Source organism: Nannobrachium achirus (assembly GCF_963921795.1).
Source record: "Nannobrachium achirus genome assembly, chromosome: 4".
Lineage (NCBI taxonomy): Eukaryota > Metazoa > Chordata > Actinopteri > Myctophiformes > Myctophidae > Nannobrachium > Nannobrachium achirus.
In genome coordinates, this window is record NC_137813.1 from 39,851,686 (window position 1) to 39,877,949 (window position 26,264).

Consider the following 26,264-nt stretch of genomic DNA (forward strand, 5'->3'; position numbering starts at 1 on the left):
ATTACCTTTCCCGTCCGATCCGCACATTTTGATGTATATATTGCGCGAGTGGCGTAAATGGTGCGGCACTAGTTACGCGCCGAAGTCAGGCTACATACAGACACACAGACAGACACACACACAGACCCACACAGCCACGTATAGGGAGCCTGTGCTTCACACAGCTCCAAAAAAGTATATCCTATATTTTGGACTGTGGATGTAATTTCTTCACAAATATATTTCAAGCCATTCAAAATATATTTCCTCCTATATAGAAGGTATATTTCTAATCATGAATAAAGGAGAGTTAACAGACGGATGGGCTGAAGATGACCAAGGTCTTAATTCATTGTTTTAACACCTTTACTCCTGTGGTGCTTAGTAATGTGACACTTTCACTGCATACCCACAGGGCTGTGAGCTGTTGAAAAATCACACCCGTGTGAAGTGGAGCTGTGTGTGTGTGTGTGTGTGTGTGTGTGTGTGTGTGTGTGTGTGTGTGTGTGTGTGTGTGTGTGTGTGGATCATGTCTACCGATTTTTGTGACATTTGAAGAAAATATGTAGGAAAAGGAGCAAAAAGTGTGTTTTGGAGAAAATTCAAGATGGCGGAAAATCTATCATGGCGCAAATGGGCGTGGCCTATATGGGGAGATGCGTCATGACCCAAGGAATCCAGGGAAAAATATTTTTAATTTTCCGACCTACGGTTCAAGAGTTACAGGCCAAAACGTAAAGTGGGGTGTTATGGCGCCACCATGCGGCCAAATGACACAATTATTTTTTATTTAATCCTTGAAATCATTATGAACCTCCTCTCCAAGTCTTGAAACTCTAGCCCCTATGGTTTGCGAGAGACAAATAATTGAATGTGAGTTTTTGCGATTCCCATTATAAGTCAATGGGGAAAATTAATTCACTAATAAATTAATATCAATTAAACTATAGAACCTTTCTCTTAGAAAAGTAATAGCCCACGATTCCCGAGTAAGCCGTTCGATTTGACATATGGCGCGAGTGTGTGGTGGCAAAACTGTGGGACTAGTGGCGTGCCGAAGTTTAGGAAGTTCAGGCTACATACAGACACACAGACAGACAGACAGACACACAGACAGACAGACAGACCCACACGGCCACGTATAGGGAGCCTGTGCTTCACACAGCTCCAAAAATCACACCCGTGTGAAGTGGAACTGTGTGTGTGTGTGTGTGTGTGTGTGTGTGTGTGTGTGTGTGTGTGTGTGTGTGTGTGTGTGTGTGTGTAGATCATGTGTACCGATTTTTGTGACATTTGAAGAAAATATGTAGGAAAAGGAGCAAAAGGTGTGTTTTGGAGAAAATTCAAGATGGCGGAAAATCTATCCTGGCGCAAATGGGCGTGGCCTATATGGGGAGATGCGTCTTGACCCAAGGAATCCAGGGAAAAAAGATTTTTTTTCCGATCCACGGTTCAAGAGTTACGGGGCAAAACGTAAAGTGGGCCGTTATAGCGCCACCATGAGGCCGAGTGATGTAATTATTTTTCGATTCATTCTTAAAATCATTATGAATCTCCTCTCCGAGGTTTGAAACTGTAGCTCCTATGGTTTACGAGAGAAAAATACTTGAAAGTGATTTCTTGCATTGTCCCATTATAAGTCAATGGGGACAATTAAGCGTCGTTTTTTGCCGATTACGTCGGCATGGTAAGGCGGATCGGAACGAAAGGTAATAGAACACCATTCCCGGCCGAGCCGCACATTTCGATGTATATATTGCGCGAGTGGCGTAAATGGTGCGGCACTAGTTACGCGCCGAAGTCAGGCTACATACACACACACACACACACACAGACAGACACACAGACAGACACACAGACAGACCCACACAGCCACGTATAGGGAGCTGCACACAGCTCCAAAAATGACATGGGTGGCAAAACACATAGCAAAATAATATTTACATGTATAAGTGCCGCAGATTAATAATGCTAATTTTATTGATTTATTTTACCATTTGCTCAAAAAGGTAGAGTGTATTTATGATGTAGTGGCATCATAACTTTTCTGTTATTGGCTGCCTGTTTTTAGTGGCAAAATACTTTTTTGAGTTCGAAAAGCTTCTGTGGACATTCCATTTTAATGATGTAAGCATTCCTTTAATAATATTACACATTTAAAATGTTCATTCTCATATGCATGCGCATGGACACACTGTATAGATACACATATTATCTAAATAATCACCACCATGGACCATATTCACATGGCAGCTTTTTTTCTCTCATGTATACTCATTCGAAGTATTAATGAGTAAGAGCAAAATGGTCACTATGTGAACTTTTGTTTTGGAAAAAATCATCGTTATTGTTATTGTTGATTTATTTTGTATAATTATGTTCTGTTTGTATGTTTTCGTTATGTTTCCCGTTGGGTGGGAGGAGGGAATGGGGAGTTGGAGAATTGTTGTATACACTTGTCTCTCTATAAAAAGTAAAAAAAGAAAGAAAAAAACTTAAGTGAATATGGTCAATACCATTCGTGTCCTTTGCTGTTTGAGATAGACTACCAGTTTTGCTATGTCATGTGTGAATGGTGGTGGAAGGGGGGAGGGGGGATTAGTGAATGATGAATCGTCTTGCTGAGGCTGACGGGTAAGGTCACTGTGGGTGAGGACAGAGAGGGTCCTCAGTGAACTATCATTCATTGAACGTATCTGTTATAGCTGTTCCTCACTGTTCCTCAAAATTGTCAGCTTAATTTTGTGTCAATGTAAAATTGACCCTTGGTTTAATACAGGTAACCTGAAGAACAATAATAGAACGTTTGAGTACGCCTACTGTTCATTCACTCCCAAGTTTCGTGAACATCTGTCCATCTGTTCCTGAATTTAGTTATTATGACTTGATTGTGATCGAGAACATTGCCCTTTTGGCAGGGGCGTCACAAGGGGGGGAAATGTACGACTGAGTTACCAGGGCCCAAGGTGGAGGGACCTTAATTATTTTATGTTTTAACTATTGAAAAATAGCGAGCTTGTAGATCTGCTATTTTTGAATAGTCGTGAAAATGTGTTTTGGGTGGGGGGGGGGGGGGGGTCCCTGGAACAAAATATTTTGAGATGGGGGGTCCGTGGCGAAATACATATCATTTGGGGGTCCTTCACATGAAAAAGTTTGAGCACCACTGACATAGAAACAGACAGGGAGGGCTGATTACAATACCCAGTATCCAGTGTAATAGACTGCGACTGTTGGCTGGGTGTTCCACGTTTTGTGGCATAGCAGGAGAACAAATTCATTCCCTTGTTTGAGCCAAATCTGGGTTTAACATGATTAGTGGAGCTCCCTCTAGTGGATGTCATTGACGTTTGTGAAGTAGTTTGACAGGTACATGGGTGTCTTTGTGGAGAAGCGTATCTTGTAGACCAGGCTCATTGCAAGTTGCTGTACTCTGTCCTCTACCCTCGAGCCATCCGACCCTGGCAAAATGTCAGCCTGGCAAAGACAATGAAATGCTGACACAGGCCTAAATGCTAAATACTACAGGAGGAGGCTGGGGAGATGGGGGGTAGTTTAATCATTTTGCACATGTAGCGTGAAAGAGTCAGTGACAGCAAAGAGTCTTTTGTTGAACAATTAGGTAGTGGCCGAATATGCGTTTTTAGGAATGCGACAAAAATATATCAGAATATGCGTTTTTTTGGCACTATTGGGATGAATATATTTGGTGGCCGAATATTCGACGCATCCCTAAAAAAATATATGTTTGGGGGTGAACTACTCTTTTAAACTGGCCACTGGGTCTTGACGTTAAACAACGTTACTTTCTTCACATTGAAGAAAGTTTATTTTATTTGTTGAATTATTTTCAACAAATTGTTTTGCGTGATAACTCAAGAGGTTTGCAATGTTGTTGCAAGCTGTTGTTTTGCAATGTGCTAATCTTTTGGGATTTCATTATCTTACTTTTTCCTTCTATTTTCATTTTTAGCCCCACATGTGAGAGTGTGGGGGTTGCAATATAGGTCAGTTCAAACCACTTTAATCAGAGTGGGTGTAGCTAGCTAGCAGGGGTTTTAGAATTTTTTTTTGTTTTGTTTATTGATGTGCTCCTACTGTATACCTTCACAATAAGTCACTGAATTAAAGTCCAATAGGAGAAAGGCCTTTGTTCAGTATATCCACTCAAACCCCAGTGGGCAATTTTTTTTTTCTGGCTTCGATTATTTCTCTGTTGAAGAGACATCCATTCCAGCGACAGGAAAGCTGCTTCTTTGACCTATGTCTCAATAAAGTATTGATTTTGGACGGTTTGAGATATGGGCCTCTGAGGTTTCCCAGAGAGGTTGTAGATCCATGGTACCGGTATATGCAGTGTTGTGATTGGTGTTGGGGAGATATTGACAGAGGTGATGTAAGTCTGTGCAATGTTCTGCAATGTTTGCAAATAATGTGTTGAGAGAAGGGCATGCCCGGAGCACTAAGGTTAAGATCTTTTTTTCAGGCCTAGGACCCCTTAGTTGAGAGAGAGATGAAGCAGGGACCCCCACAACCTTTTCATAGATTCCATATAGTTTTGTATTTTGGATTCATGTCAATTTGTGTTTTCATATATTTAACCACCTTAACCGTCAATACTTAATAAACTTGACCTTTCACTCTGTACTTAATCTCCTCTTTTTCCTCTCTACACCAAACCTCTTTGCCGAAAATAGCCGAGCTTGTAGATCTGCTATTTTTGGCTAAAGTTCTCAGAATATGGGCGCTAGGGTTCAAGTGGTTAATATAAAAAAGGAGAAAAAAATAGTTTCTATCCCACAAAGATTTGGAGGACCCCCTGTAGTAACTCTGAGGACCCCTTAGGGGTCCCGGACCCCCTGTTGAAGACCCCTGATCTACAGTATCAGTATGTATTGTATGTCTGCTTTTGCATTGTTTCATTGTCTCATTATTGTCAGATTGTTTTAATGGTATTCTCATGGTCACATACAACATACTTTTTCCAGGCATGTCTCCATGTCCATGTCTCCATGACTCCAGGCAAGTGGGGTTAAAGTCTGACAGACAGGTATTATCCTGAAATTGCAGTGGAGTTACACCATTAGCAACTCATTCTCATTCCCCTCACAAAGACTACACAACACAGCAACTGTCAGTGGATAATGCACTTTTATAGCACATTTACATGAACAACAAAAACAAATGGGTCAGCAATACATCGTCAGAATAATAAGATTTACGGTAAAAAAAAAAACTGGCAAAAAACTGGCAAGCAAATAATTGTGATAAAAGAGAGTAATTTTAAAAGGTGGCTTGTATAACAAGTCATTTAAAAGATACTGTCTTTGCTAGCCTTGGGTGGGGTTGATTGTTACAAAGAGATAAGTGTGATTAATTACAAAGTTTATTGGAATCAAATGGGTTTCATTTTTGGAGTTGGCCTCACGAGCATGCTCAAATCAGTTGATATAAAAACGGATGTTACCGAGAATTCCCTCCAAGCTTGCACACAGAGACCGCCGATTAGATTAGCTTTAATTGAGACATGTGTTCCTGCACAGTGCAAGATGCTACGCCAACACTCATTTCCTCTGATTGAGAGAGCTCAGAGCAAGGCTTCGTGAGGCTTCACACAGAGAGCTGGGTGACGTAGAGCGTCGGAGCAGCGTGGTGGTGTTGACAAGCCAACACCACAGGCAGGGACGTGCTGGCCATTGGAAAAAGCGGCACCACTCCCGAACGGCCGGTTCATTCCTGGCCGGTCCAGGCCGGCCATTAGGAAAAAAAAAAAAAAAAAAAAAAGTCGGCCTTTGTTCCATTTTGGGGGCTGGCCGGCCAACAAAGTAAATCGTCCTTGTCGGGCAGAAACCTCGTATCTCCAAGTGCTTGTAGATCGGCTGTTTTCACTAGTTTAAATAATTTTTAAAATGATAAATACAAAACAAACGGTTTTGGACATACAAGGTTTCCACCCGACAACAACGAAATATAATTGGCCCACTGGCTTGTCACTTTGTCACAAATCTTTGAGTAGCAGCAGCGCTATAGAGAGAGATCTCTCTCAATAGCGCAATGAGGGCCTCTCCAACTCTTTTTCCCGGGCTGAATCAGGGGCCCAGCATGTCCCTGACCACAGGACCACGATGGAAACGAGCCCTCTGGGCCTTTTGTGTTACCTTTTTAGCATTATTGTATAACTGTTCCTCTGTACTTTTTGCAAACAGTTAAAAAAAAAGTATTCAATCAATCAATGAATCAAAACATGATACAAAAAAAGACGAGAGCAAAAAGACAGTGGCCTCCAGCTCATGTCAGCTCCCATGTAAAAGTAAGTCACATACAAAATGATATCTGAAATGCTTTGTAGCTTTTACTAGCTTATATTATATTAACATTATAAGGACCTAGGCTGAATGTATTGTAGAAGTTATTCACATCATAACAGACTTATGAACTGCCTTTGTGACTGCTTGTCACCCCCCCACACAGACACACACACACACACACACTCAGACTTTCACAGGCAGGCACACACACACACACACACACACACACGCACACATGCACGCACGCACATGCACGCACACACACAAAATACACGTAAACACTTTGAGAAACTGTTTTAATCTCCTATTCCCTGGGACACTGTGCCGTAAACGGCGGCTCCCGATAAAGTGATTAAAGCCTGGGCTGAACTGCACTGAGCGACAGGCTGGCAGACAGATTGTGCACGCGGGGAGTGTCTGTGGTGTACTGATTATCTGTCCCCCTGTCTGTCTCCCCTCATCCCTGTTTATTCTTCCCAAGCAACAGGGCCACGCCCCTATGAACACAACACACTGGTCCTTTGTCTGTCACACAGCATTGTCAGGGTAACGAATAACCCACTCCCCCGGAGAAATACTATCATCTACTACTGTATACTACTGTCAGGGGACATGTGTTCATCCAGCCAATCAATTGCTAGAGATGGATCTACAGCACTAAGCGACGGGGGCCAATGGGACGCCTTGTCGGCTGTTGACATTGTGTGAGGTCCATCAGTCATGCAGGACAGCTTGGTCAATACTCCTAACAAGAGATGCGCCAGGGTGGTCACGTTACTGTTTACCAGAAACTCGCTGTGAGATGTACTGTAAATGCAATGTTGTTACATGTGGTGTGTGTGTATGTGAGTGTGCATGAGTGTGTGTGCACACAATGGCATTTGTGTGGACGTGCACATCTATGTTATGTGCATGTTCCCCCGCTGACGTCTCTCTATTTACCTGTGCATGTGTGTGTGTACGTCATGAGGGCCATAGGAGCAGCGTGTCAGAGACAGGGATCTAGTCATATATGTGTGTGTGTGTATGTGTGTGCGTGCGTGTCGGTGACGTCCTGCCCAGGGACGTGCTGGCCATTGGGAAAAGCGGGACAACTCCCGAACGGCCGGTTCATTCCCGGACGGTCCAGGCCGGCCATTAGGAAAACATTTAAAAATAAAATGTCGGGCTTCGTTCCATTTTTGGAAAAAAAAGTAAATCGTCACTGTTAATCCAGTATCTGGCTTAAAGTCCTGTTCGCAATTTGGTGTTAGGGGAGTTTCTCACCTGAACTGAGTCAGTGGGTCCCTAGACATTAAAAATCACAGAGGTGCTCGTCCGCCATAGTGCCAGGAATGGCGCAATGGCCAAATCAAATATGGCTGCCATCGGCTATGATGAAAATCCAACTTTTCTGTTTCTGGGTGTATATGCACATGTAATACCTCTATTTGGACTAATTGTGGTGTGGGGAATTCATTTCTGATATTGTTTTGACCATTTTGGGCGATTTGGACCTCAAAAGGTCATGGTCAAGGTCATTTTGCTATTCCGAAGACCGTGGGCCATAACTTGGCCATTGTTAGGAGTAAAAACAGGTGCAGTAGGTCTAAATCAACTAATGCTGACATGTATAATTCATTTCTGACATTGTTTTGACCATTAAGGATCATCTTGTCTTTGAAATATCAATGTCAATGCCATTTTTCAAAAACGATTTTGTTCATTACTTGCACTTTTATAGTATTTTGTGTAAGTTTGTTACTATTTTATAGTAAGTTTGTTTTGTTTATAACAAAAGACATACTAGTGAGAAATACAACAAGTAAGCATCCACATTTAACTTTAAATTGGGGTTTAAAATGGGTGTTTAAATGAGCAAATAAGACTATTTACGAATAAAAGTGACAAATAAAATTACACAACAAAATCACACACACAATTAAATAACAATTTCCCTCAAAGTGCACCATATTGGGATTGTGTGCATGCAAGTTAGTATGAGGTGTTTTTACAGGATTGATTTGGCATTGTTCCATGGCAAAATATGATGCACAGAACTCCATCAGTGTCGAGTGTCTTGCTTCAGACATGGCAGGAGTGTACTAAAGTCAAAGTGCTCCTTCCATCCATCAGAGCTTGACATTGACTTTTTGAGGCAGTTGTCCTTTGGACAAGTATATTTCCCATTCACTTGTCCGGAGACAAAAGTCACTTGTCCGGATAAAAATTTCATACATTGAAATAATAACAAAAGGACGGCTAATGACCCCCCTTGCTCCCTCCACTCCATAGTATGGGCACTTGTCCCGGACAACAGGACAAGCCTTTATGTCATGCCCTGTTCCATGTTCCATTGGTTCTAGTCTTTCCTCAGGTTCCTTGGCTGTTCAAGCAGGTGGCAAGAAATGCGCTAGAAAGGTGCCTTGTTGGTCTCAGCAGTTGTACTTCTCTGCTACCAATACTGTGTCTTGTTCTGTCAAGGTCTTTGCCTCTCCAAAGTTTGTTAGACATTGTACTCGGTCAGAAGCCATAACTACATGTTTAATCCTCACCTGGCCCATGCAGTCATCTCCTGTCTCCAAGGCATATGTGCCTTGATCACTGTCTTGGCTAGTGGTGCTCCAAGATGAGACTGCTTGATGCAGTGCAAGTGTCTCACCAGTGCCATACTGCTGCCAGATCTCCTTCATCCCCAGTGCTTGGAAATATGGGGTGTAGTATAGCAGTAATGTGAAGGAGACAACAACTCTCTGGGGTCCGCTCATAGTTCCGACATCCCATTATTCTGACCATTAGGTTAGTGAAGGTTAGGGATAGGCTTAGTTATAATGGAGGCTGTACATGCACCAGGTGTCAGCCTCCTTAATCCTATTCAAGATGTCTGGGATCTCTTCTCCACTAGCGACATCATCAACAGAGACAACAGAGCTGATAATGGTAAATGGACTGCATTTACAGTATATAGCGCTCTTCTCCAAAGCGCTGTACAATGTATTTCACATTCACCCATTAACACACACATTCACACATACATTCACACCAAGAAACCATGCAAGGTGCTCATCGGGAGCAGTTAGGGGTTCAGTGTCTTGCTTAAGCACACTTCGACAAATAAGCAGGAGGAGACATAAATCGACCCTGGAACCTTCAGATTCCATGGCAGCCGTTCTACCTACATCGCCACAAGCTTGAATGGCCACCATATTCCGAACACACAGCTGGAGAGCTGTTTGTTCACCTCAGACACCCAGAATGTGTAAAGTTGATGAGGGATGGGTGCGTCTATCGACTCTGTTATCTCTGATGATGATGAGTGGCTCCCTGCAAAAGGGGCTGGAGGTGAAGAGATCCCAAAGATTGAACTAGATTGAGGAGGCTGTCACCAAGCTGCTGGTACATGTGGAGTCAACTGGCCCTATTATAACTAAACCTACCCATAACCCTAACCTAATGGAGGGAATAATGGGTCGCCAGGATTATGAGTGGACCCCAGAGAGTTGTCGTAGTGATACTTCCAAGCACTGGGGATTAAGTAGATCTGGTAGCAGTATGGCACTAGGTGTGCAGCGGCACATGCTTCTACAGCATCAAGCAGTCTCTCATCTTGGAGCACCACTAGCCAAGACAGTGATCAGGGGACATTATGCCTTGGAAACTGGAGATGACTGCATGGGCCAGGTGGGGACTAAGCATGCAGCTATGGCTTCTGACCGAATACAATATCTAACAAACTTTGGAGAGGCAAAGACCTTGACAGAACAAGACAGCATTGGTAGCAGAGAAGTACAACTGCTGCCTGAGACCAACAAGGCACCTTTCTAGTGCATGTCTTGCCACCTGCTTGCAACAGCCAAGGAACCTGAGGAAAGACTAGAACCAATGGAACATGGACGGATGCAAGGAACACTTCGACTCTCGAGGATATGGCTGCCTTGCTGAATACATCCTGTAAAAACACATCATACTAACTTGGATGCACACAATCCCAATATGGTGCACTTTGGAAATTGTTATTTAATTTTGTGTGTGCTTTATTTGTGTGATTTTATTTGTCACTTTTATTCGTAAATAGTCTTATTTGCTCATTTAAACACCCATTTAAAACCCCCCTTTAAAGTTAAATGTGGATGTTTACTTGTTGTATTTCCCACTAGTATGTCTTTTGTTATAAACAAAACAAACTTACTATAAAATAGTAACAAACTTACAAAAAATACTATAAAAGTGCAAGTAATGAACAAAATCGTTTTTAGAAAATGGCATTGACATTGATATTTCAAAGACAAGATGATCCTTAATGGTCAAAACAATGTCAGAAATGAATTATACATGTCAGCATTAGTTGATTTAGACCTACTGCACCTGTTTTTACTCCTAACAATGGCCAAGTTATGGCCCACAGTCTTCGGAATAGCAAAATGACCTTGACCATGACCTTTTGAGGTCCAAATCGCCCAAAATGGTCAAAACAATATCAGAAATGAATTCCCCACACCACAATTAGTCCAAATAGAGGTATTACAGGTGCATATACACCCAGAAACAGAAAAGTTGGATTTTCATCATAGCCGATGGCAGCCATATTTGATTTGGCCATTGCGCCATTCCTGGCACTATGGCGGACGAGCACCTCTGTGATTTTTCATGTCTAGGGACCCACTGACTCAGTTCAGGTGAGAAACTCCCCTAACACCAAATTGCGAACAGGACTTTAAGCCAGATACTGTATTATGTCGGTTATCTCCAAGTTTCAAATGTGTACATTTTTTCGCAAGGCAAAGCCCTGCTTCATCATACAAGGCCGTCGCACAAAAGTAGTGAAAACAGCTGATCTACAAGCACACAACGCCTCGCACCGCGAGGCGTTGTGTGCTTGTAGATCGGCTGTTTTCACTAGTTTAAATCATATTTTAAATGATAAATACAAAACAAACAGTTTTGGACATACAAGGTTTCCACCCGACAACGACAAAATATAACTCATGTAATTGGCCCACCGGCTTGTCACTTTGTCACAAATCTTTGAGTAGCAGCAGCGCTATAGAGAGAGATCTCTCTCTATAGCGCGCAATGAGGGCCTCTCTTTTTCCCTGGCTGAATCAGGGGCCCAGCACGTCCCTGGTCAAACCAACAGCTCAGGAACAAGCTCTCATCAGATCAGGAGGCCTCAGGATAAGGCTGTTGACATACGATACGGTTGTGTAAACGGTTGTGTTTCTTTTCATTACTAAAACCCCTCAAGCAAGCACTGGTGCCATCGAGGCAATTCCTAATGTACGCACCTCAGTGTAAAACCCCCATGTGTGTAAGATTACTGAGCACAATTACAGACTTGTTCCCATAAAAAACCAAAGCTCAGGTAGTTATGCTTTATATTGTGTTGTTTCCTTGTGGGATAATATTATTGTGGTATTATATCATGAGTCATGCTGTCCTGAAGGGCTAGAGGTAGCCTAATTAAGAATTTATGGATGTGTTTATGGATCCTTGTATATTGCCTGTGAGTTCCTGAAGGCGAATAGTGTTTATTGTTCCCTAGTGCTGTGCAATGTTTATTCACCTAATATTTCTTGTCTTCTCTGTCCCTGTGTGTGTGTGTGTGTGTGTGTGTGTGTGTGTGTGTGTGTGTGTGTGTGTGTGTGTGTGTGTGTGTGTGTGTGTGTGTGTGTGGGTCCATGTGTGTAGCTCCAGAGGCTGAAGCGCTCCATGTCCTTCAAGTCCATCATGCGCAGTAAAAGCGTGGAGAACTTCTTCCAGAGGTCCTACAGCGACGCTTGCCCGCCCCCAGAGTTCATCACTGACCCTCAGCCACCTTCTCCGCCGCTGCCGCCTGGCTCCCCTCTCGTCTGCGAGCGCTCGCCGTCTATCTCGCCGTCTCTCAGCCCCAACCCGTCGCTCTGCTCCCGCTCGCCGTCCCTCAGCCACTCCCCCTCGCTGTCCGCAAAGCCTCCCCGGCTGCAGTTTAACCACAGCTTCCAGGAGCACGCGTTCCGCAAGCCCAGTAACTGTCAGCACTGCAAGCACATGATAGTCGGTAAGATGTCCAGTCTACTCCCTGCTACCAGCCTCTGTGTTCACCGTGTGTCAGGCCCTACCACCATCATCACCGTCATCGTCATTTTATGGCGTTGTTGTCGGGTGAAAACCTTGCACGTCCAAAACTGTTCTTTTTGCATTTTTCATTTTAAAAATGATTTAAACTAGTGAAAACAGACGATCTACAAGCACACAACGCCTCGCGGCGCGAGCCGTTGTGTGCTTGTAGATCAGCTGTTTTCACTGCTTTTGTGCGACGGCCTTGTGTAATGAAGCAGTGCTTTGCTTTGAGAAAAAAATTACAAATTTGAAACTTGGACATACAAGGTTTCTGCCCGAGAGTGACGATAGGCAGGTTTACAAAATGAGGGCCGCCGGGGGGCCAATTAAAGGAGAGAATGTTTTTTTTGTTTATATAGAAATCATTAAAAAAATGTATAGAGGTCATCTAACACTTCCATGCTACCCATGCACGAATTCCTTCCTGCGAAATCCACTTTCTGTCACTGTGATTGATTACATTCTCGGTCCTGCTCCTCTGTTTTTGCCCGCATGTATTGTTTTACATAGATCATGCTTTCTTTGTGTATCGCCATTCGCCACACCCTCTTCCCGTTTCAAAGATATTAATATATTGATAGAAACAGTGAGCAGAGAGACAGGAAAGGCAGGAGAGAGAGGGGGCTGACGTGCAGCAAACAGCCTTGGTTCGAATTTGAGCTGCAGGAAGGCCTATATAGCCTTATTTATGTGGCATGTGCTCTTACCAGGTAAGCCACCAGGGCGCCCCGAGCTTTCCTTTTTGAAAAGAACAAACAGGAATATTTCCTGCAAGACATTCTTTGTGTTCGTTGCTTGTCTTTTCTTAATCTGTTGGTTTAAATCAACAACAACAACAAAAAATATGAATGTCTTGTTGTATAAATAGTGAATGAACTAGATTAGGCTACATAAAGAAAAAAGTTTCATTAGTTTCTTTGCTAACACTAGATGAGCAAAACCTACTGGTTTCATTCTCTTTAGGTTTAGGCAGATGTCGATCTTTGAATCGATGGTGTTGGCAGCTTAACTCATTCTGAGCCCAGGACATTAACGGATTAGGGGGTCCAGAGTGCCCCCTCCCGGCCCCATTAACGGCCGCTGTCTTATTTTGAAGGCCAGAAGTCTAGACCGGAAGTACTTCCGGTCTGACGTCATCGGATCGTGCGCCGGAACCGATGCGTGTCCACGTGGAGTTGTGTAATGGCCGACCGGGAGCTTTTATAACTGTGTAAAATAAGCGAGCATCTGCCTCCATCCTAGCTTCTAAAGTGTAGTTTTGAGATAATGGACATTAAAGATGAGATCGGCCGTCCACCTCAATGTTATGGGATGACTATTGTGTGCTCGTGGAGCCGTGATGATGACAAATCAGCGCGGATTTCGTCTCCGGAGCGTCGGCCATTGTACTAGGTATTTTTACTCGCCGTTACAGTAATATATTACTTTTCCCGCGACATCGCGTGGATGGCACTATAGATACTCTATTACTTTTCCCGCGACATCGCGGGGTTGGCTTTTAATGAGTTAATAAGACTAGGGCAGCACTTGATTGAATTCACTACCTGAGGAAAAGAAGAAGAAGAAAAAAACAACAGACTTGCGTCAGAAGAGGGACCTAAGTATATCTGGGGCCATGGTTGTTTATTAGCATTCTCTCCCCGCTTCAGATCCCTAGCCTGCTGTGTCTATTTGATCACCCTTGTAGTGGCCCTCTACTCACATGCTTCTCTCTGCAGGCAACTCAAAACAAGCTCTACGCTGTAAAACCTGCAAGATGGCTGCTCATCTTTGGTGCACTTCAGAATTGTCTCAGCAGCCGTGTCAGGGGAAGGTGCGTGTTGATTACAACATACTCGCACGCACGCACACACACACACACACACACACACACACACACACACACACACACACACACACACACACACACACACACACACACACACACACACACACACACACACACACACACACACACAAAAGAAGTATAGAAGGAAATAATAGTCTGTTGTCCCTTTTCAAATATTGACACAGTTTTGTTGTGTGTCGATGAAAGAAGATGATTGGTGGCTTTTCTTTCTAATTCTATACTCCGACATACATTGAAGTCGCCAGCCACTTATTTTTACCTGATAGTGAGGGATTTCACTAGGGTGTGTGTAGGCTGTAGGGCATGCAGAGGAACACATTATCCAACCCTGTTCTCTCCTTGCTGAACAGGCGCCCTGCCCCATAGCAGTCGCTAGTGCAGCTGCACATATCTCCCTCCCCGGCTGGCTTCCCACCCTCAAACATGGTGGCAAATTGTCTGTGTTCACTGTTCATTGATTGAAGTGCCCCGTCAAGCCAGAGGCACTGTGGAGGATTTGAAGCCCTAGTCTTTGTGGTGACTGGTGAGGGCCAGAAACAAATGCCCTGAGTCAGTACTTCTAAAAGGTTGTGGCCGTGGCTTGCAATTAACAGAGAAATGCCAACAGAGCACAGATTTATATACAGTAAGGACCACAATGTCCATTGTGCATGAACAGATAGTGCTGATATAACTGAAAAAGAGCCATTAATCAGTGGATAACAGCATCCTTCTGGGACCAGACTGAAATACCGGTTATCCATCTAAAACCCCGGTCTGTTCCTTGTGTTCACCAACTGGTGCAGGGCAAAATATAGTACCATGCAAGGGGGGAGTCGAGATTGTCTGCAGGCCCGTCAGAAACTGATAAAAGTATGATATTATTTTTTAGTTCGTCACCTGACGTCACTCCTGCTACCCCCGGGTCACTCACAGAAAGATTTATTGTATAGAAATTCCCATAGAGAAATTTGCAAATTAGCCCGGTAATTTGGTCAGGTATGTGACTCTGTGTCGTTTATGATATTGAGTTAGATTTTCATTAATCTCTCAAGAACAGACTCTCTGATGCTACGCAACAGAAAAGGAAGAGAGGGCATTCCCTTTTATTTGACGATGGTTAGCCAGATTGCATTTTCTTAACATCTGTGCTTGAAAAAAAAGGTTTCATTACACTTTGGATAAAAAATGTGTACTTTTTCATCGCCAGTTGAAAATTATTTTTCAATTCCATATGAGTAAAATCACCCGGCTGATTTGTTCTTTTTGGAACACAGCTCTGATATGACGCAATCTGAAATTCTCCTATAACTCTGTGACCTGGGAAAGCAACCTCTAGCGGCAGTGATGTCAGACTTCGGTGCACTCTATAGCGTATACAGTATTAGAGCTTTAAGTCATCAAGAAAGTGTCTCCATTTCTTTTTTTACAAATCTTTATGACCTTGCAGACCTGCACCATACAATAGATAATAATTTTTAATGTTGTGCCTGAGAATAATTTTAGTTAGGGCTCGAACACACTGCCCGACTTTTTGAGACGGCAAATTATAGTGCTCGGCGATTTCTTCCAGAGCGTTTCTAGATATCTATAGCAATTGATATTTGGCAAAACTGGACATCATACAGTATGAAAGAGGTTGAGCACCCTGAGAAGATCCGTGTTAAATGAGAGCAGACAGCATGTGATCATAAATGGTAAATGGTGCATTTATATAGCGCTTTTTATCCAAGGCGCTTTACATAGATTGTGCTTTACATTCACCCACCGATGGTGGGAGGAAACCATGCACCATGCACCAACGTACTCACCGGGAGCAACTAGTGGTTCAGAGTCTTGCTCAAGGACTCTTTGACATTAACTCAGGGGGAGCCCGGATTCGAACTGGGAACCCTTCGTGCTCTAATGTCGGTTTCTCTACCCCTGAGCTATGCCGCCGTACAAAACATATGTCTGTCTGTCTGTCTGTATGGATAGATGGATATATATCATGAATAGGCTAATAAATAGACCTTTATTCCGAGGCAAAATTCTGGTGTCTTATTGGTAGTAATATTGCTGTTAAATAATAGTCGGTTTCATGACTTTCATCCTAATAATATAGGCCTAGATGCTGTTTCATAGCAATATATAACCAACGCATCTCACAATATGTTGATAAAACCGTGCAGCAGCACTGCTGGTGTTTTTATGAAAACATCGAACAGGTGCGCAGTGCGCTGTTTATGACAATATCTCAAGAAAGTCACTTGTGTAGTGTGAAATACTCCAACGATCTGATGACCTGCCGACCACGCAATATGGTACAGTGTGTTCGAGCCCTTTCATCTGCAAGTTGGAGCAGACAAATTTATATCTCCTCCGAAACAGTTACAGTACTCTGCTTAATTGAGCGTGAAATTGCAAATGTGCTGCCAATGCTAATGTCCATGCTGTGTATAATATGCACAAGTTAGGGAGCTACTGTATGGTGATGAGATTCAGTGCTGTACCATTGCATCGGGTCAATTGATGGTTATAAAATGATTGCAAAAGAAGACATCAGCTCTGGTTGCAAGCATAATACTGTATGTAGATGTAGTGGTGACAGAAACAAATTATCTGGTTGTGTATATTGGTGTGTGTGTGTGTGTGTGTGTGTGTGTGTGTGTGTGTGTGTGTGTGTGTGTGTGTGTGTGTGTGTGTGTGTGTGTGTGTGTGTGTGTGTGTGTGCACGCGTTTCCAATTCATTAAATTCAAAACGAGTTCATTGCATGTCCTCCCTCCAGCTCAAACAGGAAATAATGGAACCGGTAGATCATTCTAGTCTCTCCTCTTCTCCATTAGGCTGGGGCATTCAAGCGAAACTTCAGCTCGCCCAACGTGGCCAATGACCAGCTGGCGGTCGTCAAAGAAGTCCAGCCCAGCCAAGGTAAGCACACCTTTTAGTGTGCGTGTGTGTGTGTGTGTGTGTGTGTGTGTGTGTGTGTGTGTGTGTGCGTGTGCGTGTGCGTGTGCGTGCATGCGTGAGTATGGAAAATGCTCTGCCATGTACCTTGAAATAGGTTTGTGATTTGTACATCACCTCAATGAATAAGAAGTAGTATGTCCTGCTGAGCCTGTGAGTCCTCCAATGATGCCCCACATCCAACAACATGGTGCTTTGCCCTCTGTCAGGATCAAATGTGACTATCGCTTGTCACACCCTCTGGCATGCTTGCAAACATGCAGGCACCAGCACGCACACATGCACACAAGATTATTTGTATATCACATTTAAACACAAGGTAATTCAAAGCACTTTACAGAAACATTAAGATTAAAAACATGACAAATTAAAGAAATTAAACTTGTCATAAGAAGTACAAAAAGACACAAAATAAGATAAAGTGCATAAGAATTGATTAAAACCTCAATAAGATCTCTTGTAGATCTGCTATTTTGTGGAGAATGTTTCCCCCAGATAGAATAGGCATGCTGGTGTTCAAGTTGTTAAAGGACAACCTTTTTTTACAACAAGGGTTCATATTTTAGATTGTAATCAGAGAAAAGAAAAAGTGAGTGTTAAAATGTTTTCATTTGCTTCGCTCTATTGTTTTCATCGCGTTTACCATGCTAAAATGTGGGGCATGCGTACGCATGGGGGCATGCGTACAAGTGGCTAAATATGTCTTTTTAGACACAATAAGCCGGCAGTTTCTTTATTTCTATTTACAGTAACACTTCTAGCCCCCATAAGTCACATCCAACCATGAAAGGTTGCGTTGTATCTTGGGAATGGGCTTATTCTGTGTAAAATTACATATTTAGCCACTTGTACGCATGCCCCAACCACTGAAATAAGAATCTCTAAAACAATAGAAAGAAGTAAATTAAATCATTTTAACACTCGTCATCTTTTATATTCTTTAATTACAATCTAAAATATGAACCCTTGTTGTAAAAAACGAAAGTTGTCCTTCAAAAGAACTGAGAGTTTTAGAGGACCTGCAGGTGTCTGGGAGTTTGTTCCAGAGATGTGGCATAAACACTGAATGCTGCTTCTCCATTTTTAAGCTGGGCCACCAGCTTCGGTAATCAGCTCATTTTCTTAGACGACCATTGATTACCTCTTCTGGATAGGCTATTCATGTCACATGGTAGAGCTAAGGGCCAATCGCAGGACAGTACCCCTCCTCCAGGCTATGGGGGAAATTAGCAGTGTTGGAAAAAGTACTCAAATGTTTTACTTAAGTAAAAGTATCGTAAGAGTATCAATACTGCACTGTAGATGTACTCAGTTATAAGTAAAAGTCCAGAATTCTAAATGTACTTGAGTAAAAGTATGAAAGTATTGTCATCAAAATGTACTTAAAGTAGCAAAAGTACAGATGAGACACGTTGTGAGCTTGTAGATCGGCTATTTTCAAAAAGCCTAGGTATGAATTAGGACGGCCGAGTGAGACACACGATCTAATTAGCTGCTACAGCTCTCAGCTGCGAGTGCGCACTGCCTGTACAAGTGTGTATGCTTCTACTTGTCGGGTGTCACGCAGCCAATATCAAAGGATGCGCGCTGCCCCGGTGCCTGGCTGTCTGACCTGAGAATGAACTGGGATGATGGGTCAGTCCACTTAATGAGCTTGAGTGTTTGACACGGGGGGAGACTGGTGATACCCCCCTACCTTGGAATAGTCCAAAATTTAGCTGAAATCTGATTGGCTCGAGGGGTTCCACCCAATCATATTACAGGTTTTGCAGCTGATCTACAAGCTCATAACGTGTCAAATCAGTGATCCGATATGGGCTTGTAGATCAGCTTTTTCGGCACAGACACACGTTGAGCAGACAGGGACAGAGAGAAAAACAACAAAACATACACAGCGCTACATTTGAGATAGTAACGTTACCCTCAAGGAAGAAAGTGATGTATGATAACTTGGGGATCAGGTGCACCATGTGGGTGAGCAAGCAACAGAACATCTTCTTCCTGGCTTTCTTCTTTCTTATCCAACATCATTATTAAAGCATAGGTAACTTTTCAAGCACAAACTAGTGACACATGATAGCACTTTATGAATGTCATGTGTGGGCTCCCAAATCAATATGAAGAATGGTTTGGTGTGTTGCAACAATGTGTCTAGTTATCTAAAGTATGGAAATTAGTCATATGATTATGTCATGCAAAATTAATCTAAAAGCTAGCAAGTCAAAAAGTCTAGATTTACTTCCATTATAGCAATGATGCTCCCCTCAAATCCCCCAAACCAGGACACCAGAGTTAAAGTGGTTAAGTGTTATGCATCTTGCCTGGTGCTCATTGGGGCTTAAAGGACATGTATAACAATATGTAGGCATCACAATATTATTGTTTCAGAAATTCAGTCCTAGTTCTCAAAATGTTCACAGGATCATAGATGTTGTTAAAAACTCTGAATTGCTGTTGAAACAAGAATTTCCTGTAATGCCAATCTCATATAGCCTATAGATCTAGCCTGTTTGTACAGTAGATGTAGCCGCAAATTGCAACACTAGATTTTTTTATAATCGGATGAATCTAGGGTTGCAATACCTCCCATAGGCAGCCAATGCATCAAAACGTTATTTTGCTATCTGATTGTATTAAACGACGTCAAACTCACCAATATTGCGGCTCTATGGAAAGCTTGGAATTTACTCTTGCTATCTGCAAAGTGTTTGTTTCTGAAAAATACACTGTATAATTGTTATGATTTATTTTCTGTCAAGAAATCCGAGCAGACACGGTTTATTTTCTAAGTGTTGAACTTCGGAAGCGCTCGTCTTCTATAACGCAACGTCCCGCTGCCTCCTGCATTATGTGACATTTAGAACCAGGTGGTCACAGGACCGCTGAGGGATTTTCCACGAGCGCTTCCAAACTCCAGGACTTAGAAAAAATGATCACCTGAACCAAATTTCTTGGATAGAAAGTAACTCATAACATGTCTGCTGTGGATTTCTATGAAACAAACACATTGCAGATAGCAAGAGTAAATTCCAAGCTTTCCATAGAGCCACAATATTGGTGAGTTTGAAGTCGTTTAATACAATCAGATAGCAAAGAACTGTTTTGATGCATTGAATCTCTATGGGAGGTATTGCAACCCTAGATTCATCCGATTATAAAAAAATCTAGTGTTGCAATTTGCGGCTACAGTAGATGTATTATCAGACATAACGCTTAATTGTTTTCAATACTTTAGCTAACTAGACAAAGTTCTGATTGCATGCACTCATTTTTTGTATGTAATCATGTTCATTCTTCACCCATTCATAATAGCCCTACTGCTTCTTTTTTCCTTTCTATTTCCTATTCCATTTCTATGTACACATGCTTGACTCTTATTGCACATTCTTTCAAATCCAAACGATTCAAATTCAGAAACGATTATTTTCCGATTTAAAAACGATTCTCGATTCAAAACGATTCTCTATTCAATTCATAGGATATCAGGATCTACTCCAGTCTGCTGGCCTAAAAGCAGAGTACATTTACGTGGCTTTTATTGTAAAGGTTTTATCAACTTATTGCAATAATGTAAACACACAAAGGTAAATCCAAGACAACATGTCTGATTTATTCATGCTTGCACACATTCTTTTAACTTGTACAAACAAAACATAATATCTAATGAAAAATTTAAGAAAAAAAAAATCATAAATAAAATATATTTTAAAAAAAATTAAAAAAAATCGATTTTTGTTAGAAACCCAATTCGAATTCAAATCGATTTTTTTCCTGCACCCCTACTTTTTAACCCAGTGACCAGCTTATATATTGACTGTGTCAATTCTTGTTAGTTCTGACTCTGGGTTCAGAAAGCAAGCCTGTTCCAGATGACCTGAGAGGCCTGGATGGTTTATGATGTACAAGATCACAAATATATTTTCTATTTTGGGCCTAAACCATTATAAGACCAAAGCGGAGGTTTAAGGATGTGGCGGTGGTGAGAGACGACATGCAGGTGGCTGGAGTCTGAAGACACAAAACCATGGGGGAAAATAATGGAATACCGGTACATGTTCAGAAGTCATGAGATTTAGTTATGCTATAATCCCTGAGTTGGACTGTGAGCACAGTTGTATGGCATGTTTCTTAAATGTTTTAGGTTAGAAATGGTAACTCCTGTTTGGAAATGTTCAAAAACATTTGCTATTTGGTGATTTGGTGATTGACCTGACAAAATTATAGGCAAAGATATTCACTCATCAAAAATGTCTGCCATCTTTGATTTGTGAGTGGACTGATTTCCTAAATCGAAGCGTGATCTCTAAAGATTTGTACCATTTCCCGGTACCGGTAGGCCAGTGGGCGCCCATGTGACCATGGAACAAAGCACAACACAGCAGCATACTGTATCTACTGTACCTATATAAAACTACCTGGCCTCAATTCAGGTATAGAGCTAAATGCCCTGGAAACAGGTTGGAGGAGGCAGTGAGCTGCAAACCTGACACACAATATAAAGAGTATGTCTTCACCTGCTTTATAGGCTACTGTATATAAAGTCTCATACTGTAACTTCTGTTGTGATTTGGCGCTATATAAATGTAATTAAATTGACTGAGTTGAGAAAATATTATATACATTTGTGTATAAAGACATATAAAGAGTGTGTTTGTGCGTGCCTGCGTGCGTGCGTGCATGCGTGTGTGTACTGGTGCATTCTAACCACGTTTGTCACCATTGTCAGATGCCTCTTTCCTAGAACGAATTGAAGAACCTTTTGAGAACATCTGTTTTCTTTTTGAAAATATCTGTTTTATTGAGCACATTATATTTGACATTCAAATGTATCACAAAACTTCTCACATTTGCCCAGATTTTTCTTTTTTTTTCCTTTCCCCCCCCCCATTCCCACAATGTTCCATGCTGTCCTTGCCGAGAGCTCGGCTCTCCCAAGGCACTGCTTGGGGAGAAATACCCAGCCCGACGTACATGAAGTCCTTACTGTTAATCCTTTCACATGGAAGACAACACTTGGTCAAGGGAAAGAACATCTATGTTTTCAGTGTTACTTTATTGTTGCAGGGCAGGCAGACTTGAAATATATCAGCTAATATTATTTAGAGTAAAATAAAACTGTTGAATTACTGTAACCCTCTGGCTGTTATTTTCAGTTTTTGCTACTGGCCTCTTTCTGTGTTTAAGTGGGTCAATACAGTCCATGACTGACTTACTACAGCTATAATTAGTATAGTGCACAGTGCAGGTTATGTTACTTCTAAAAGTGTCATGCGTGCGTTTGTGCGCGTATGTGTGTGTGTGTGTGTGTGTGCGTGCACGCGTGTATGTGTGTGTCTGAGTGTGTGAGCGTATGCGTGTGTCTATGCGTGTCCATGTGCACACATGTTCTTCCAACATGTCTGTGTGTTTTCACGTGTAGACCCAGTGTACGCCGCCTTGCGCTACGGGACGTCGCTGGCACAGATGAGCCGCTCCAGTTTTGGCAGCTTGTCAGAGTCACCCACCCGCAGCCTGGTATGACATCACTCTCAAGCAGTGGTGGCAAAAGTACTCAAATGTTTTACTTAAGTAAAAGTATCAATTCTGCAATATAGAAATACTCTGTTACAAAGTAAAGGTCCGTAATTCAAAATGTACTTGAGTAAAAGTACAAAAGTATTGGTATCAAAATGTACTTTAAGTACCAAAAGTAAAAGTTCTAGTTATGAAGAATGTCCCCTCACAACGCGTCGCGATGTGATGCGTTGAGCTTGTAGATCGTCTATTTTCAAATAACCAAGTTTAAAGGAGTAGTTCACCCCCAAAATCTATTGATTAGTCACGCCATGGAGACTAGAGTTCAATAATATTTTTAGTTTTTTTCCTAAGACAAAAATGTCATAACAATAAATTTACCCCCATTCGTTCCGGATGGGGACCCGTTTCGAAACGGGTCCCCATCCGGAATCAATGGGGGTAAATTTACTCGAATCAAAGTTTTGTCTTAGGAATGTGACAAAAACCAAAAAATATTATTGAACTCTACTCTCCATGGCGTGACTAATCAATAGAAAAAAAGTCATTTTGGGGGTGAACTACTCCTTTAAATAGGGTTCAAGTGGTAAATATATGTTTTCTAATAATAATCAAAATCTGCAAAGTAACTAGTAACTAAAGTTTTCCAATACATGTAGTGGAGTAAAAGTACAATATTTGGATCCGAGATGTAGTGGAGTAGAAAAGGTATTGGAAATTGGAATTACTCAAGTAAAGTACAAATAAATCAAAATTTTACTTAAGTACAGTACTTAAGTAAATGTACTTAGTTACAGTACTTTACACCACTGCTCTCAAGACTGGGATAGGATGTTTTGTTAACCACTTCAGCGCTTCAATCGCAAAAATTGTCAATCTGCATTGTAGATTCTCTCGAAACCTTTCCCCCGGAATCTTTTGCATTTCCTTCGACAATTTTCGCCTATTATGACATGCCAAAAGAATTGGGATGCCAGGGTTCAAGTGGTTAATATATCCAGGTATCTGCCGATGTGACCTGAACACCTGGGCTGGCCGTGTGACTCATGGGTCCCATGAAAGTGACACACATATGACAAGAGTTCTGAGAATCTGATTCATATTTACTGCCAGGCTGGCAGTAAATATAAATCTGATTCTGGTTCTCAGTCAGATTTCTGTCTGTATATATCTGTCAATAATTGTGATATTGGTGCATTACGGTAAAAAAATATATGAATATGGATATCGTCATTGTCCGATGAAAACCTTGTATGTCCAAAACCGTTTGTTTTGCATTTATCATTTTAAAAATGATTTAAACTAGTGAAAACAGCCGATCTACAAGCACACAACGCCTCACGGTGCGAGGCGTTGTGTGCTTGTAGATCAGCTGTTTTCGCTACTTTTGTGCGACGGCCTTGTATGATGAAGCAGGGCTTTGCTTTGCGAAAGAACGTACATATTTGAAACTTGGAGATACGAGGTTTCCACCCGACAACAGCGATATAGTTGTAACGCCTACTTCACACCAACAGTGATAGTGTTTTTCCGCTAAATGAATGCATCCAAAATGCCCAGAATGTCTTCTGATTGGTTGCTGCTTAGCCACTGCTTCGCCACAAACCTCATCGTGAAAGTTGAACTTTCCTCAACTTTTCCACACTGCTTTTTGCCGGCTCTGCCTCCTGCAGCGGATAATTCACTCCTCGCCATGGACAATGCATGGAACCGGACGTGGAATTCCAGTGATGGTGTGAACTAGGCATAAGTGGATTTGCTGCTAATTGCAAACCTTTTAGTTTCCAAACTTTCACAAGAGAAAATGGGTGTCTTCCTGTGACCCAGCTTTATGAATGAACTAAATGAACTACAGATCTGCCATCTCACTATGTGTCATGAGCTTGTAGATCTACAATTCTTCTGAAATATGTTTGACAAAAAGAAAAAGAAAAAACAGAATCTTTGAAAAAAGAAATTTGTGATAAACATATTTATATTTACTCTGCTCCATGGCCAAAAATGGGTTGCAACCCTATCTTTGGGAAACACTGTTGCTGAGGGGAAATCATTCTGAACAGCAGAAATCCCGCTTCCAAGTAAACCTCCTTTGATGTGTTGGTGCCAAATCACCCGTAATTATAATCTTTCCCCCTCTCTTTATATTTCTTTCTCAAGGGGGAGGGAGATGAGGAGAGAGAGGGCAGTATGGAGGCAGAGATATCTCAGGAGACAGGGGGTAAACACTGATGTGTACAGCTTTGTGTCTCTCTGCACGTGCATACAGTATACGTTCACTGTATATGTGCTTCAGTGCATGCGTTGTGTTTGCCTGCATCGATGTGAGTGACTCTGTGTGTGTGTGTGTGTGTGTGTGTGTGTGTGTGTGTGTGTGTGTGTGTGTGTGTGTGTGTGTGTGTGTGTGTGTGTGTGTGTGTGTGTGTGTGTGTGTGTGTGTGTGTGTGTGTGTGTGTGTGTGTGTGTGTGTGTCTGTGACTGACTTATTGGGAGTAGTAAGCAGTTGTGTGCATGGGTGTGCACGTACGTGTGTGTGGCACATTTCTAACCACATGTGTCATCGCCGCCAGATGCCTCTGTCCTGGAGAAGGAAACGGGGGCGGACGAGGAAGATGACGGGGACACTGGACAAGCTCAGTCCCCTGCAGAGAACATCGCTGTGAAGGTGTCACAGTCCAGTCACTCATTTCACCCAGATTATATAAATAACAGTACGAGTCATTAAGCCCCATTTATACGCAGCATGCACAGTGCCATGCGCCACCACAGCAGACCTACAAGCTCACACAACGTTGGGTCCGGGAAGTGTTGTGACCTTGTAGGTCTGCTATTTTCGGCGCGTGCCGCCATGCGACGGAACGAAAATGAGGCTTTATTCAACCTGCAGATTTAGTGTATTATATAAACCGCCCACCATTTGTTTTACTCTCCAGGTGCCCGTCAGGCGTATTGAAGTCCATTCTATACACACCTATGTAGCACTCTACAGGTTTCTGCCTCAGGAGCAGAATGACCTGGAACTACAGTAAGTACGTAACAACCGGAAAGAGTGTGGACACTTGTGTACTTGGGTGCTTGGGTGCGTGTTCTACTGTCTTTCTTGGGGATGAACATGTCCCTGCCATCTGCAGAGGACAGAGCAGGGGCGCCCTTAAGGACGGCTAATTATAAAGCCCTCTCAAATCGGCGTCAGCGCGTTGAGCTGCAAGCCAACGTGGCTCCCAGTGGGGGTGTAGATAAAGGTGCTGAATAAATGAGAGATGAAATGGAGCGCACGCACACAAGAAGACAGCATAGAGAGAGCAGCTTGAGACCTGCACAGACATGGAGGGAAAGGAAGGAAAGGGGATGTCTAGAAGACAGTTAGCCACCTGTGGTGTGCCTTTGTGTGTGTGTGTGTGCGTGTGTGTGTGTGTGTGTGTGGGTGGGTGGGTGGGTGCGTGCGTGCGTGCGTGCGTGCGTACAGAACTAGGTGCAATTCGCGGCCCTCACATCTAGAGTTCAGGGCGCTACGCGGCCCTCACAGTAACATTGTAGTTGTGTACATGTAGTGATTAAGGAAGGTGTTGGTTTGAGCAATAATTATGAATGATGCATGTGGACAATTGGGTAT

General features: G+C 42.5%; 1 protein-coding gene across 1 annotated transcript in view; it reads left to right on the forward strand.

Moving 5' to 3' along the window:
* The window catches only part of LOC308282583 (SH3 and cysteine-rich domain-containing protein 2-like), a 38,796-nt gene that overhangs the window by 4,390 nt on the left and 8,142 nt on the right, over positions 1 to 26,264 (forward strand). The window contains exons 3-9 of the mRNA XM_080722971.1: positions 11,955 to 12,303; positions 14,084 to 14,178; positions 17,020 to 17,104; positions 22,560 to 22,654; positions 24,812 to 24,872; positions 25,222 to 25,316; positions 25,585 to 25,676. Coding sequence (XP_080579097.1) covers positions 11,955 to 12,303; positions 14,084 to 14,178; positions 17,020 to 17,104; positions 22,560 to 22,654; positions 24,812 to 24,872; positions 25,222 to 25,316; positions 25,585 to 25,676 — 872 coding nt within the window. The remainder of the gene's footprint in view (positions 1 to 11,954; positions 12,304 to 14,083; positions 14,179 to 17,019; positions 17,105 to 22,559; positions 22,655 to 24,811; positions 24,873 to 25,221; positions 25,317 to 25,584; positions 25,677 to 26,264) is intronic.